The 14,640-nt window shown below is 50.3% G+C and overlaps 1 protein-coding gene across 3 annotated transcripts in view; it reads left to right on the top strand.

Moving 5' to 3' along the window:
• Window positions 1–14,640, top strand: part of myo9aa (myosin IXAa) — a 176,092-nt gene that overhangs the window by 100,046 nt on the left and 61,406 nt on the right. For all 3 annotated transcript variants that reach the window (XM_072465436.1, XM_072465437.1, XM_072465438.1), the window contains exons 7-11: window positions 3,813–3,910; window positions 5,118–5,244; window positions 5,897–5,986; window positions 13,963–14,079; window positions 14,450–14,584. In XM_072465436.1, coding sequence (XP_072321537.1) covers window positions 3,813–3,910; window positions 5,118–5,244; window positions 5,897–5,986; window positions 13,963–14,079; window positions 14,450–14,584 — 567 coding nt within the window. The remainder of the gene's footprint in view (window positions 1–3,812; window positions 3,911–5,117; window positions 5,245–5,896; window positions 5,987–13,962; window positions 14,080–14,449; window positions 14,585–14,640) is intronic.

A 14,640-nucleotide genomic window follows, 5' to 3' on the forward strand; every position in this document is an offset into this window, starting at 1 on the left:
CCTCACAGCTCCTCACAGCTCCACACAGCTCCACACAGCTCCAGACAGCTCCAGACAGCTCCTCACAGCTCTTCACAGCTCCGCACAGCTCCTCGCAGCAGCTCCTCACAGCTCCGCACAGCTCCTCACAGCTCCGCACAGCTCCTCACGGCTCCACACAGCTCCTCACAGCAGCTCCACACAGCTCCGCACAGCTCCTCACAGCTCCACACAGCTCCTCACAGCTCCGCACAGCTCCTCACGGCTCCACACAGCTCCTCACAGCAGCTCCACACAGCTCCGCACAGCTCCTCACAGCTCCACACAGCTCCTCACAGCTCTTCACAGCTCCTCACAGCTCCACACAGCTCCTCACAGCAGCTCCACACAGCTCCGCACAGCTCCTCACAGCTCCACACAGCTCCTCACAGCTCCGCACAGCTCCTCACGGCTCCACACAGCTCCTCACAGCAGCTCCACACAGCTCCGCACAGCTCCTCACAGCTCCACACAGCTCCTCACAGCTCTTCACAGCTCCTCACAGCTCCACACAGCTCCTCACAGCAGCTCCACACAGCTCCGCACAGCTCCTCACAGCTCCACACAGCTCCTCACAGCTCCGCACAGCTCCTCACGGCTCCACACAGCTCCTCACGGCTCCACACAGCTCCTCACAGCTCCTCACAGCTCCTCACAGCTCCAGACAGCTCCTCACAGCTCCTCGCAGCTCCTCACAGCTCCACACAGCTCCACACAGCTCCGCACAGCTCCTCACAGCAGCTCCTCACAACTCCGCACAGCTCCGCACAGCTCCGCACAGCTCCGCACAGCTCCTCACAGCTCCTCACAGCTCCTCACAGCTCCACACAGCTCCTCACAGCTCCACACAGCTCCACACAGCTCCACACAGCTCCTCACCGCTCCTCACCGCTCCTCACCGCTCCTCACAGCTCCTCACCGCTCCTCACAGCTCCTCATGTTTGCACATCTCTTCCATGTTTGTGCTTCTTGGACGTGACATGTTCCGTCTCGGTCAAGTTTATTTCTGAATGATTTGTTTTCTGCTCCCGCCTGCTGAGCGATGCGGGTATGTCCAGTCATTTCCAGTCATATCCTCGGGCTGCTCGGGCTCTAAACAAGGGCTTGGGTTTCATTGTTGACTCTGCGTGGATACACTTCCTCTAATGAAGACACAAACTTCATATCCATGTACTCGGATTAGAATATGCAGCGAAAACAATCAGGTTTTCTGCACAGTTCCATAATCAAAGCTCAGAAAATAAACAGTTTCACTGAGACATCGACAATGAACTGCCCACAACCTGATTAAGTCAGCTCTTCCCTGGACCGTATGCGGTTTGAAATGACCACCAGGCAATCATTCAAATCAAGTATCAAAATTAATGAAGACTGTCATGGACTCTTCCAGGAGCCACTGGCACTGATGTAAATGGTCTATGCATTGTTTTTAATGAGGCCTCAAATTGAATAACATTTCCCATGAGTATTTAGAGTTAATATATATGTAATATCTCCTTATGAAAAGTGTCAAAGTGTTGTATTATTTATCTTCGAGCTCTATTTTCTAAAGTCTACTATTTAAAGGTGCTGTACTAGATTGTTACTCTTAGAAAACGTGATGAACAGAACGTTTGTATTTCCATGTGTTTCTCACCTGGTGCATTCTGGGCATTCCACCACGTTTAGAAGTGCTTTTCACAACTTTCTGAGCGAGCAATCGGTAAAGCTAACAGCTAGCATGATAACAGCGCACTGCCTGCTTCACAGAGAATAAAACGCTCTATATGAGATGCAGACAGTGCACAGCGGTTGCATTTTGACCATATGTGCTACTCACTTTATTACGTGGAAAAGTCTTGTACAGCCCCTTAATGAAAAACAAAGCTAAAATGTCCTTGTCAAACTGTTGTGACTCGCTACATTTCTGGGTCTGAAGTGGCCGTTAGCATGTATGCTAATGTTGATGCTAATCGCTACTTCAATAAACAAAACAAAAGCCAAATTTAGTTCTGAGGCTCTTCGGTCCCGTCGGTCACCAAAACGGCCTTTTGATAGTTCGTCATGTTTGAAGGCTAAGGCTAACGCTCCTATTGAAACTATATTAGCGCTACAAGGGTATTGTTTCTGTCTGGTTCACAAAATGCACTGCGTTCCTAACCCATGTGCATCTGAATCATGGGATCTGAATGAAAAACGTCGCTGTTATATAAGTAAGCTGACTGAGCATGCTGAGAACAGGCCTCGCTGTATGCTAGCAGCAGCAGCTAGCAGCAGCGTGGAGGCCAGTTTGTGGAAGTGTGAGTTTCATATTTGTGTTTCTGGAGCCCTGGTATGTGGTAATTATGGCCGACAGAAGGGAATGAGCCCATAAAGCTCCGAGCAGCTCCGGTTACAGAGGCTGGACTCCCTCTGCTGCATCAGAGCGTCGCGTCTGAGGCGCTGGAGCCCACTTATCCTGCCCAATCCTCTGCTCCTATATTGGTTTGTGTAACATTTATATTATACACAGCGTTACGCAAATCTGTCTCTAAAAGTACTGCACAAGACTCACTGGTCACTTCTAGGTCAAGCTTGTTATTACTGTGTGACCCGGAAAAGGGTTTTGACTAGAGCTGAGCTATTATTGAGATTCAGTCATGTCCAATTGTCAGTGATATTGTTTTTTTTTTATGGAGAGGTCAGGAAGAGCATGTGGTTTAGAGCAGAGGTCAAACTTTAGGAGATGTTTGCTTTTTTAAATCAATGAATTAATGCTTATTAAAATGATTGTTAAAAGTCTGAGTTTTTTTTTTACTTCCCAGTGCTAAATTGTTCCATCTTGTTTTGAGCTTTATGTTCCAAAATGTAATACAAAAATCGTTATTCAGCAATGAACTGAAATGTCCTACACAGAAGAATGATTTATTTTAAAAAGGAACATATTGAGGAAAGTTTTTTTTGAATCCGCTTTTAACCCGGTTACAGCAGTATCATCATTATCATTATTAGTTTACTCAAGAGTTTTATTATTGTCCTGTAACTGAGGCCCCAGTGCTCAGAAAAGTCCTGTTTTCACCTACTCTTTATCCCCGCCCACTTCCCTACACTAACTTAATATTCAAGATTAAAATGTTTACTCTAGGTCAAACAAGCAAGGTTTTGAGAATGTTTTGTAGAAAGCAATTTTTCTATTAAAAACTAAATAAAACTAAATAAAACATGCCTGTGCCGTGGGGCCCCACTGCTGCAGGACCTGCTCTTACAGACCCGCTCTCTGGAGTCTGCGAGCTAACTTTAGCATGAGATGCTAACTGTCTCGTAGGTTGCAGTCTGTCGCCGTCTTTTGACTGCATGTTAATCCTTTCATTGCCATTTTCTACTTCAACATCCCTGAGTTTTGTTTCTGTTTTTTTTTTTTGTATTTGCGGTGTTCAAAATATCAGCGTCCTCCTCCGTAGTACTCTCTGAACTGTCAGTGGGACATTTTTAACCATAAATCCGCTGCTTGTTGAAACGTCTTCAGTTCAAGTCCGTGTACCTGGTTCTATTACTAAGCCAATTTTGTAGTTTAGAATGAATAAAATATAGGATAATGAGTTACTGTATATGTTATAGTTTACTACTAAAAAGCAAAATGTCTCTTTCCTTTAAGCACCTTGTATTTAATGTTTCTAATGAAATGTAGACTGGGCCTGGGCCTGGCTCCTCTCTACTGCTCTGTAAACTAAAGGCTCTCATCTCTTAACACTCTTAACACGGGCTCTGAACAATGTGCTCACAATGATGAGCTTTCCAACCACTGATACTTCTGCACCTTTTGTGATATGTTCCAGGACTGCTTCACGGTGGAGGGCGAGGACCTGAAGCATGACTTTGAGCGTCTTCAGCTCGCCATGGAGATGGTGGGCTTCCTCCCCACCACACGCAAACAGTGAGTCGCACATTCTACCGTCTGTGGCCCCTGTGCGCTCTGTCTGTGGCCCCTACACGCTCTGTCTGTGGCCCTACACTGTCTGTGGCCCCTGTACGCTCTGTCTGTGGCCCCTGTGCGCTCTGTCTGTGGCCCCTGTGCGCTCTGTCTGTGGCCCCTGTGCGCTCTGTCTGTGGCCCCTGTGCGCTCTGTCTGTGGCCCCTGTGCGCTCTGTCTGTGGCCCCTACGCGCTCTGTCTGTGGCCCTACACTGTCTGTGGCCCCTGTGCGCTCTGTCTGTGGCCCCTGTGCGCTCTGTCTGTGGCCCCTGTACGCTCTGTCTGTGGCCCCTGTGCGCTCTGTCTGTGGCCCCTGTGCGCTCTGTCTGTGGCCCCTGTGCGCTCTGTCTGTGGCCCCTGTGCGCTCTGTCTGTGGCCCCTGTGCGCTCTGTCTGTGGCCCCTGTGCGCTCTGTCTGTGGCCCCTGTGCGCTCTGTCTGTGGCCCCTGTGCGCTCTGTCTGTGGCCCCTGTGCGCTCTGTCTGTGGCCCCTGTGCGCTCTGTCTGTGGCCCCTGTGCGCTCTGCCAAACCTAAATTATCTTGACTAAACTAGCTTTTATTTCCTGATTGATTGGGTTGATTTTTATTTCTGACATAAGTTATGATTTTCACCTTTTGTAATGCTACAAAAGGAACACAAGTTTGCCCTATTTACACCTTCAGTAAAGGGAAAACCAGAGCTACACAAACAATACACTTAAAAACACCACAAATAATTCTGATTTTTTCAAATAAGAAAAAACATTCTTTATAAATTGTGTAGTTTCTTCACACAGTGATTTAACTGAATTGGAAGAAATTATACACATTTAAAAACAAAATGTGATTGCAATATTCACAATAGGCAATAACTCATGAGGTTAGAGAAATGTATTTTTCAAAATGTTGTGGTCCATTTCTATTCCATCCCTGAATTGCCAAAATGTGTCTGATTATTACAACATGATGACAACAAAAAGTCAAAATTATGTCTTCATATGGCCCAGCTTTGGTCCAGTCCCACATTTGCTTTGGTCCAGTCCCACATTTGCTTTGGTCCAGTCCCACATTTGCTTTGGTCCAGTCCCACATTTGCTTTGGTCCAGTCCCACATTTGCTTTGGTCCAGTCCCACATTTGCTCTGTGTAGTTGCCGTTGTGTAGTTGACGTTGTCCGCTCTGACGTTGTGTAGGATTTTCTCGTTGCTATCGGCGATCCTCCATCTGGGAAACATCCGCTACAAGAGGAAAACGTACCGAGACGACTCGATCGACATCTGCAACCCCGAGGTGCTGCCCATCGTCTCCGAGCTGCTCGAGGTGCTGACTCCTCCCACATCTTGGCGTTTGTCGTGGTTTTTCATTACGTCGTGTTGTATCACGTCGCCTGCGTAAAACCAAGAACCTAACGTTTCCCCCTTAAATGAGCTCATTTAGTTTCCTCCCCCGAATGTATATTTTAAAACCTAGATTTTGACAAATATTAGGCCACTACACACTTTTTACTAATTATAAAACATGATCGCAGACTTGTAAGAAAGAGCCATGTGAGTCTGATCTGATTGGCTGTGATTTTATGATCTTTTTCCTCCTTTCACAGCTTTAATATTTAGTTATATGTGAAAAACAACAACAGTCTAGACAGAAATATCAGGAACATGCAGCTCAATCTTTAGTTGACTATTATCATGATTATACACATTTATATAACATTTTAAAGTCTACCTTTTTATCATGATAAGTAATATTATTGTATATATCATGATACTGCCAATGTTGCTATGATATTTTGTGCAAAAGAACAAAGAGTACAAGAGAAAACGTATGACATAAACATGTTCCTAACTCTGGATGGATTTGTTTGTGCAGGTGAATAGTTTAACCCTGTTATATTTGTTTTGAGTGAAAGCGATGACGGGACCTGCCCTGGCTGAACGTACACATGACTGACCTCTGACCTCTGATCTCCCAGGTGAAGGAGGAGATGCTGTTTGAAGCCTTGACCACACGAAAGACCGTGACAGTCGGGGAGAAGCTGATCGTTCCGTACAAACTGGCTGAGGTAAGACGAGAAGGACACGTGTCCCACCTGCTGTGGACGGTTCATGTTCTGTTCAATCCACTTTTCATAAACCTGCCTGGTCAAGCCATCCCGTGGTCCAGGCGGTCCTCTCAGAACAGCAAACATGTCAGACGACATTCACACTAACACAAGATTACATGCTCTGTGCACTTATCGTCCCAAAGGTTATTTATGACACTTTAGTGAAAACAACACATACATTTCATAGATGCAAAAGGGTCAGAATTGGGTCAGAACATCTCCTTTAGTTGTAAACACTCCTGTAGTGAATGTTTCACTCTGGATTTGGATCATTTCAAGGCTTAAATTGACAGTATGTAATATTTTGGTGTCATGTTGCCATTTTATCAGTTGAAAATGCTCCACTCTCCTTTATCTGATCAAAAGGGACGAGTTCATTTGTAAAAAATAATGAAGTGGAAAAAGATTGTTGCAGACTTAAAAGTGACACTTTGTTTAGTGAAATAAACGTATTATTCCATCTGTCATCTATCCATCAACTATAATTGTATTACTTCTATACATAGAATACAATCAAAAGATTAAAAAAATACAACTTTGGGACAAACTTTCTAAACAGATCTTTACAAGTGTTCTCTGTGAAACAAGTTTACACGTTATAAAATAATAATGCAAATCTGCCCAACTACTGAGCAGAAGTGCAACAGAGAGTGACGCTGCAGCTCTTGAAGACGAACTCCAGCGGCCTGTGTGCAGCTGTGTGCAGCTGTGTGTAGCTGTGTGCAGCAGCTGGTGTGCAGCAGCTGGTGTGCAGCAGCTGGTGTGCAGCAGCTGTGTGCAGCTGTGTGCAGCTGTGGGCAGCAGCTGTGTGCAGCAGCTGTGTGCAGCAGCTGGTGTGCAGCAGCTGGTGTGCAGCAGCTGGTGTGCAGCAGCTGTGTGCAGCAGCTGTGTGCAGCTGTGGGCAGCAGCTGGTGTGCAGCAGCTGGTGTGCAGCAGCTGTGTGCAGCTGTGTGCAGCAGCTGTGTGTAGCTGTGGTGCAGCAGCTGGTGTGCAGCAGCTGGTGTGCAGCAGCTGGTGTGCAGCAGCTGTGTGCAGCTGTGTGCAGCTGTGGGCAGCAGCTGGTGTGCAGCAGCTGGTGTGCAGCAGCTGTGTGCAGCTGTGTGCAGCTGTGTGTAGCTGTGTGCAGCAGCTGGTGTGCAGCAGCTGGTGTGCAGCAGCTGTGTGCAGCTGTGTGCAGCTGTGGGCAGCAGCTGGTGTGCAGCAGCTGGTGTGCAGCAGCTGGTGTGCAGCAGCTGTGTGTAGCTGTGTGCAGCAGCTGGTGTGCAGCAGCTGGTGTGCAGCAGCTGGTGTGCAGCAGCTGTGTGCAGCTGTGTGCAGCTGTGGGCAGCAGCTGGTGTGCAGCAGCTGGTGTGCAGCAGCTGGTGTGCAGCAGCTGTGTGCAGCTGTGGGCAGCAGCTGGTGTGCAGCAGCTGGTGTGCAGCAGCTGTGTGCAGCTGTGTGCAGCTGTGGGCAGCAGCTGTGTGCAGCAGCTGTGTGCAGCAGCTGTGTGCAGCAGCTGGTGTGCAGCAGCTGGTGTGCAGCAGCTGTGTGCAGCAGCTGTGTGCAGCAGCTGTGTGTAGCTGTGTGCAGCAGCTGGTGTGCAGCAGCTGGTGTGCAGCAGCTGGTGTGCAGCAGCTGGTGTGCAGCAGCTGGTGTGCAGCAGCTGGTGTGCAGCAGCTGTGTGCAGCAGCTGTGTGCAGCAGCTGTGTGTAGCTGTGTGCAGCAGCTGGTGTGCAGCAGCTGGTGTGCAGCAGCTGGTGTGCAGCAGCTGGTGTGCAGCAGCTGTGTGCAGCAGCTGTGTGTAGCTGTGTGCAGCAGCTGGTGTGCAGCAGCTGGTGTGCAGCAGCTGGTGTGCAGCAGCTGGTGTGCAGCAGCTGTGTGCAGCAGCTGTGTGCAGCAGCTGGTGTGCAGCAGCTGGTGTGCAGCAGCTGTGTGCAGCAGCTGTGTGCAGCAGCTGTGTGCAGCAGCTGTGGGCAGCAGCTGGTGTGCAGCAGCTGTGTGCAGCTGTGTGCAGCTGTGGGCAGCAGCTGGTGTGCAGCAGCTGGTGTGCAGCAGCTGTGTGCAGCTGTGTGCAGCTGTGGGCAGCAGCTGTGGGCAGCAGCTGTGTGCAGCAGCTGTGGGCAGCAGCTGTGTGCAGCAGCTGTGTGCAGCAGCTGTGTGCAGCAGCTGGTGTGCAGCAGCTGGTGTGCAGCAGCTGGTGTGCAGCAGCTGGTGTGCAGCAGCTGGTGTGCAGCAGCTGGTGTGCAGCAGCTGTGTGCAGCAGCTGGTGTGCAGCAGCTGGTGTGCAGCAGCTGTGTGCAGCAGCTGTGTGCAGCAGCTGTGTGCAGCAGCTGGTGTGCAGCAGCTGGTGTGCAGCAGCTGGTGTGCAGTAGCTGGTGTGCAGCAGCTGTGTGCAGCAGCTGTGTGCAGCAGCTGTGTGCAGCAGCTGTGTGCAGCAGCTGGTGTGCAGCAGCTGGTGTGCAGCAGCTGGTGTGCAGCAGCTGGTGTGCAGCAGCTGGGTGCAGCAGCTGTGTGTAGCTGTGTGCAGCAGCTGGTGTGCAGCAGCTGGTGTGCAGCAGCTGGTGTGCAGCAGCTGGTGTGCAGCAGCTGGTGTGCAGCAGCTGGTGTGCAGCAGCTGTGTGCAGCAGCTGGTGTGCAGCAGCTGTGTGCAGCAGCTGGTGTGCAGCAGCTGGTGTGCAGCAGCTGTGTGCAGCAGCTGTGTGCAGCAGCTGGTGTGCAGCAGCTGGTGTGCAGCAGCTGTGTGCAGCAGCTGTGTGCAGCAGCTGGTGTGCAGCAGCTGGTGTGCAGCAGCTGTGTGCAGCAGCTGGTGTGCAGCAGCTGGTGTGCAGCAGCTGTGTGCAGTAGCTGTGTGCAGCAGCTGGTGTGCAGTAGCTGTGTGCAGTAGCTGTGTGTAGCGGCTCTGATACCTTCAACACAGATAAGAGCCTCCAGAGCCTTTCCTTCTGCCCGTAAGTTAGTAGCAGTGTTGTGTATGGAAAGTGGTGTGACTCGAGGCTCTGTGCCAACTCATCTGTGCCCGGGCCATATTTACAGGCCGCCATGGTTCAGCACCGGCTCCACACGGCTCCGTGCGCCCGGCGCGTGGCTCCGTACCCCCGGCGCGTGGCTCCGTGTGCCCGGCGCGTTGCTGCGTGGCTCCGTGTGCCCGGCGCGTGGCTCCGTGTGCCCGGCACGTGGCTCCGTGTGCCCGGTGCGTTGCTGCGTGGCTCCGTGCCCCCGGCGCGTGGCTCCGTGCGCCCGGCACGTGGCTCCGTGTGCCCGGCGCGTTGCTGCGTGGCTCCGTGTGCCCGGTGCGTTGCTGCGTGGCTCCGTGTGCCCGGCGCGTGGCTCCGTGTGCCCGGCACGTGGCTCCGTGTGCCCGGTGCGTTGCTGCGTGGCTCCGTGCCCCCGGCGCGTGGCTCCGTGTGCCCGGCGCGTGGCTCTGACAGGATGAAGCTGCAGCGCCTGCTTAATCACACTGGACACTGTTGGGAGTGGAATACATTATATTTGTCATGAATGAACTGCATTGTACAGGAGATGTCGCTCTTATATGTTGAAATATCTCGTATGGAAAGAATTGCACACAGAATGTTGTAATACTCTTGTTTTAGAACTGAATTGTGTCAGTGTTTCTCTGGGACTCTTGGCACATCACGCTTTACACCTTCAATTCTTACTCATGAGCTGTGGTAAAATGTCTAGAATCGTGAGCAGCCGCACATATAATGGTGCAGAATGTGGTTTTTAAAGGCAAATAGAATGCGTCCATCACACTCTGTAGGTCACACGTTCAGTGACTTTCATATGAACAAACCCTGACTGTGGGTGGTCTCTCAGTGTAAATATTGCTCCAGCTACGACAGCCGTGTTCACGCTTCACTTCAATCACACTTCTGTCTAATGAGTGCACTTACCAAAGACCCTTGTTTTTTTAGGTTTTACTGTCTCAAAGTAATGAAGGCTTACAGTCCGTTTGATTCAACTGTACAATGATGTGTGCGATGTCTGCTGGGATCAGCCACATTTGGTTTCTAAAAATAAGTAGCTTAATTATTTAGAAAACAAAGTGATGGGGAATGTTGAGGATGACGTGGACGATGTTCTGCTCTCAGGTCAGATTGTTCCAGCGGAAGCAGGATTCTGGAGCTTTTCTTTAATCATTCAGAAGCATATGTGCAAATAAACCAACCAGTGAAACATAATCCACACTTTTAAGGCTGTATTCCAACACAAACGTTCACTATCACAACAGCAACAGAACAGGGGGATAATTAGCTGTGTAATATATGTTTCTATGAAGAAGACAATTTACAATAAATAAACTCCAGCGATCGAGGAAAATAACATCTAAACATGTGCTTGGGCCTCACTGTGGATTCATTATAAGTGGAAATCAATTCTACTAGTGATTAATTTGACTGAGTTGCAGTGATTTCGAACCGTGATAAACTGTAAACAAAAGTGAAGTGGAGCATAATGTGATTTCACTGGAGAAACTGGAGTATCACAAACTACGAGGTACGAGATTTAAGACATTTACTATTGTATTTTACATGCTTTTATATTATTTATATCCCAGAGATTATGGGACTCTTTTATGAAGGCAAATATTCCTAGTTTTAGGGGTTCAGATCTGGAGCGTCTCTCCTTGAGGTCAATGATCTGACCCTTCTCATACACTCACATCTTCCATGACCACAGGATTTGTCTTTCCACCTGGTTGTTTCAGGAACGAGAGTTTAAATACTGACACATTGGTTTGGTTGGCATTAGATTAGCTCACGGAAGTCAGAATTCCAACATGGCGGCGATCAAGACCGGTCCTGCTGACCCAGCTCAGGCAATCATTGTCTCTCTTGGGTCCAAATCCGCTCTCTTGTCCCTGACCCTGACCCTAAACCTGACCCTGACCCAGTGTCTGAAGCGTATCGACGGCCTCCATGTAATTATTGTCTTTTTGGGCCGCCACGAGGGCCGCCATATTGGAGCCAATTTTGACTTCCGTGAGCCAGCAGGGGTCTGATCTAGTACTGACCCTGACAGATCCTCACCTGCTACAGTTCTCCAGCAGGAGGAGAGGAGTCGTTTGTCCAGTAGGAGGAGAGGAGCCGTTTGTCCAGTAGGAGGAGAGGAGCCGTTTGTCCAGCAGGAGGAGAGGAGTCGTTTGTCCAGTAGGAGGAGAGGAGCCGTTTGTCCAGTAGGAGGAGAGGAGCCGTTTGTCCAGTAGGAGGAGAGGAGCCGTTTGTCAAGCAGGAGGAGAGGAGCCGTTTGTCCAGTAGGAGGAGAGGAGCCGTTTGTCCAGCAGGAGGAGAGGAGCCGTTTGTCCAGTAGGAGGAGAGGAGCCGTTTGTCCAGTAGGAGGAGAGGAGCCGTTTGTCCAGCAGGAGGAGAGGAGCCGTTTGTCCAGTAGGAGGAGAGGAGCCGTTTGTCCAGTAGGAGGAGAGGAGCCGTTTGTCCAGTAAGAGGAGAGGAGCCGTTTGTCCAGTAGGAGGAGAGGAGCCGTTTGTCCAGTAGGAGGAGAGGAGCCGTTTGTCCAGTAGGAGGAGAGGAGCCGTTTGTCCAGCAGGAGGAGAGGAGCCGTTTGTCCAGTAGGAGGAGAGGAGCCGTTTGTCCAGTAGGAGGAGAGGAGCCGTTTGTCCAGTAGGAGGAGAGGAGCCGTTTGTCCAGTAGGAGGAGAGGAGCCGTTTGTCCAGCAGGAGGAGAGGAGCCGTTTGTCCAGTAGGAGGAGAGGAGCCGTTTGTCCAGTAGGAGGAGAGGAGCCGTTTGTCCAGTAGGAGGAGAGGAGCCGTTTGTCCAGCAGGAGGAGAGGAGCCGAGGAGTCGTTTGTCCAGTAAGAGGAGAGGAGCCGTTTGTCCAGTAAGAGGAGAGGAGCCGTTTGTCCAGTAGGAGGAGAGGAGTCGTTTGTCCAGTAGGAGGAGAGGAGTCGTCTGTCCAGTAGGAGGAGAGGAGCCGTCTGTCCAGTAGGAGAGGAGTCGTCTGTCCAGTAGGAGGAGAGGAGCCGAGGAGTCGTTTGTCCAGTAAGAGGAGAGGAGCCGTTTGTCCTGTAGGAGAAGAGGAGCCGTTTGTCCAGTAGGAGGAGAGGAGCCGTTTGTCCAGTAGGAGGAGAGGAGCCGTTTGTCCAGTAGGAGGAGCGGAGCCGTTTGTCCAGTAGGAGGAGCGGAGCCGTTTGTCCAGTAGGAGGAGATGAGCCGTTTGTCCAGTAGGAGGAGATGAGCCGTTTGTCCAGTAGGAGGAGAGGAGCCGTTTGTCCAGTAGGAGGAGATGAGCAGTTTGTCCAGTAGGAGGAGAGGAGCCGTTTGTCCAGTAGGAGGAGAGGAGTCGTTTGTCCAGTAGGAGGAGAGGAGCCGTTTGTCCAGTAGGAGGAGATGAGCAGTTTGTCCAGTAGGAGGAGAGGAGTCGTTTGTCCAGTAGGAGGAGAGGAGCCGTTTGTCCAGTAGGAGGAGAGGAGCCGTTTGTCCAGTAGGAGGAGAGGAGCCGTTTGTCCAGTAGGAGGAGAGGAGTCGTTTGTCCAGTAGGAGGAGAGGAGCCGTTTGTCCAGTAGGAGGAGAGGAGCCGTTTGCTTGGTTGAATCCAGTGGCTGGCGTAGGTCTGCTGTTTTGGACAGGCAGTGTATATTACGTGCTTAAATACGTTACATTCTCTCTCAAATACAATTTTGAGGTTGTATTTACACAAAAATAAAAACTTTTCTATCCTGGGAAATAGTTGCTTTTTTTTTGCAGTAAAGACGGTCACTCCTCCTGAGTGACCGTTACTCGTCCCGTGTGTTTGCCGTTGGGTTCTGTTCCTCCTGAGTGACCGTTACTCGTCCCGTGTGTTTGCCGTTGGGTTCTGTTCCTCCTGAGTGACCGTTACTCGTCCCGTGTGTTTGCCGTTGGGTTCTGTTCCTCCTGAGTGACCGTTACTCGTCCCGTGTGTTTGCCGTTGGGTTCTGTTCCTCCTGAGTGACCGTTACTCGTCCCGTGTGTTTGCCGTTGGGTTCTGTTCCTCCTGAGTGACCGTTACTCGTCCCGTGTGTTTGCCGTTGGGTTCTGTTCCTCCTGAGTGACCGTTACTCGTCCCGTGTGTTTGCCGTTGGGTTCTGTTCCTCCTGAGTGACCGTTACTCGTCCCGTGTGTTTGCCGTTGGGTTCTGTTCCTCCTGAGTGACCGTTACTCGTCCCGTGTGTTTGCCGTTGGGTTCTGTTCCTCCTGAGTGACCGTTACTCGTCCCGTGTGTTTGCCGTTGGGTTCTGTTCCTCCTGAGTGACCGTTACTCGTCCCGTGTGTTTGCCGTTGGGTTCTGTTCCTCCTGAGTGACCGTTACTCGTCCCGTGTGTTTGCCGTTGGGTTCTGTTCCTCCTGAGTGACCGTTACTCGTCCCGTGTGTTTGCCGTTGGGTTCTGTTCCTCCTGAGTGACCGTTACTCGTCCCGTGTGTTTGCCGTTGGGTTCTGTTCCTCCTGAGTGACCGTTACTCGTCCCGTGTGTTTGCCGTTGGGTTCTGTTCCTCCTGAGTGACCGTTACTCGTCCCGTGTGTTTGCCGTTGGGTTCTGTTCCTCCTGAGTGACCGTTACTCGTCCCGTGTGTTTGCCGTTGGGTTCTGTTCCTCCTGAGTGACCGTTACTCGTCCCGTGTGTTTGCCGTTGGGTTCTGTTCCTCCTGAGTGACCGTTACTCGTCCCGTGTGTTTGCCGTTGGGTTCTGTTCCTCCTGAGTGACCGTTACTCGTCCCGTGTGTTTGCCGTTGGGTTCTGTTCCTCCTGAGTGACCGTTACTCGTCCCGTGTGTTTGCCGTTGGGTTCTGTTCCTCCTGAGTGACCGTTACTCGTCCCGTGTGTTTGCCGTTGGGTTCTGTTCCTCCTGAGTGACCGTTACTCGTCCCGTGTGTTTGCCGTTGGGTTCTGTTCCCCCTGAGTGACCGTTACTCGTCCCGTGTGTTTGCCGTTGGGTTCTGTTCCTCCTGAGTGACCGTTACTCGTCCCGTGTGTTTGCAGGCTGGGACAGTGAGGGACTCCATGGCCAAGTCTCTGTACTCTGCTCTGTTCGACTGGATCGTCTTCAGGATCAACCACGCTCTGCTCAACATTAAGGACCTGGAGGAGACCACCATGGTGTGTTTATGTGCCCATAACACACACTCGATTAATGCTGCTTTATTAAACCTAGTATTTCAATAATTTTTTTACCTTTTAACGGTTGGTAAATAACTTCTCCAACAGCCTCTCACCAATCACAAGCTAAAGGTCAACATTAAAGCTGAAGTTAATCGATTAATGGAACTAATAGATTATTTAAATAAACACATTTTGTAATCAATAAATTATTCTGAACCAGCCACAGGCTTCAGAACATCAGAGGATTTATGGTTCTGAAAGAGAAGGAAACGCCCTAAAATGATTGATTTTTTTTTTTATTTCCAAAATGCTGGTTGCAGCTCTCCTGAATATTGAATTGACTGCACGTTCTTGTCTCGTCGGTCAGATCCTGTCCATTGGAGTGCTGGACATCTTTGGTTTTGAGGATTATGAGAACAACAGCTTTGAACAGTTCTGCATCAACTATGCCAACGAGCGCCTCCAGCACTACTTCAACCAGCACATCTTTAAACTGGAACAGGTACGGCTGCCCACACATTCCATCATCTAGACCATTTTCATGCCCTTCACATGTTT

The sequence above is a fragment of the Eucyclogobius newberryi genome, unplaced genomic scaffold, assembly GCF_026437365.1.
Source record: "Eucyclogobius newberryi isolate DKJ021-1_F unplaced genomic scaffold, fEucNew1.0.hap1 SCAF_5, whole genome shotgun sequence".
NCBI classification, from domain to species: domain Eukaryota; kingdom Metazoa; phylum Chordata; class Actinopteri; order Gobiiformes; family Gobiidae; genus Eucyclogobius; species Eucyclogobius newberryi.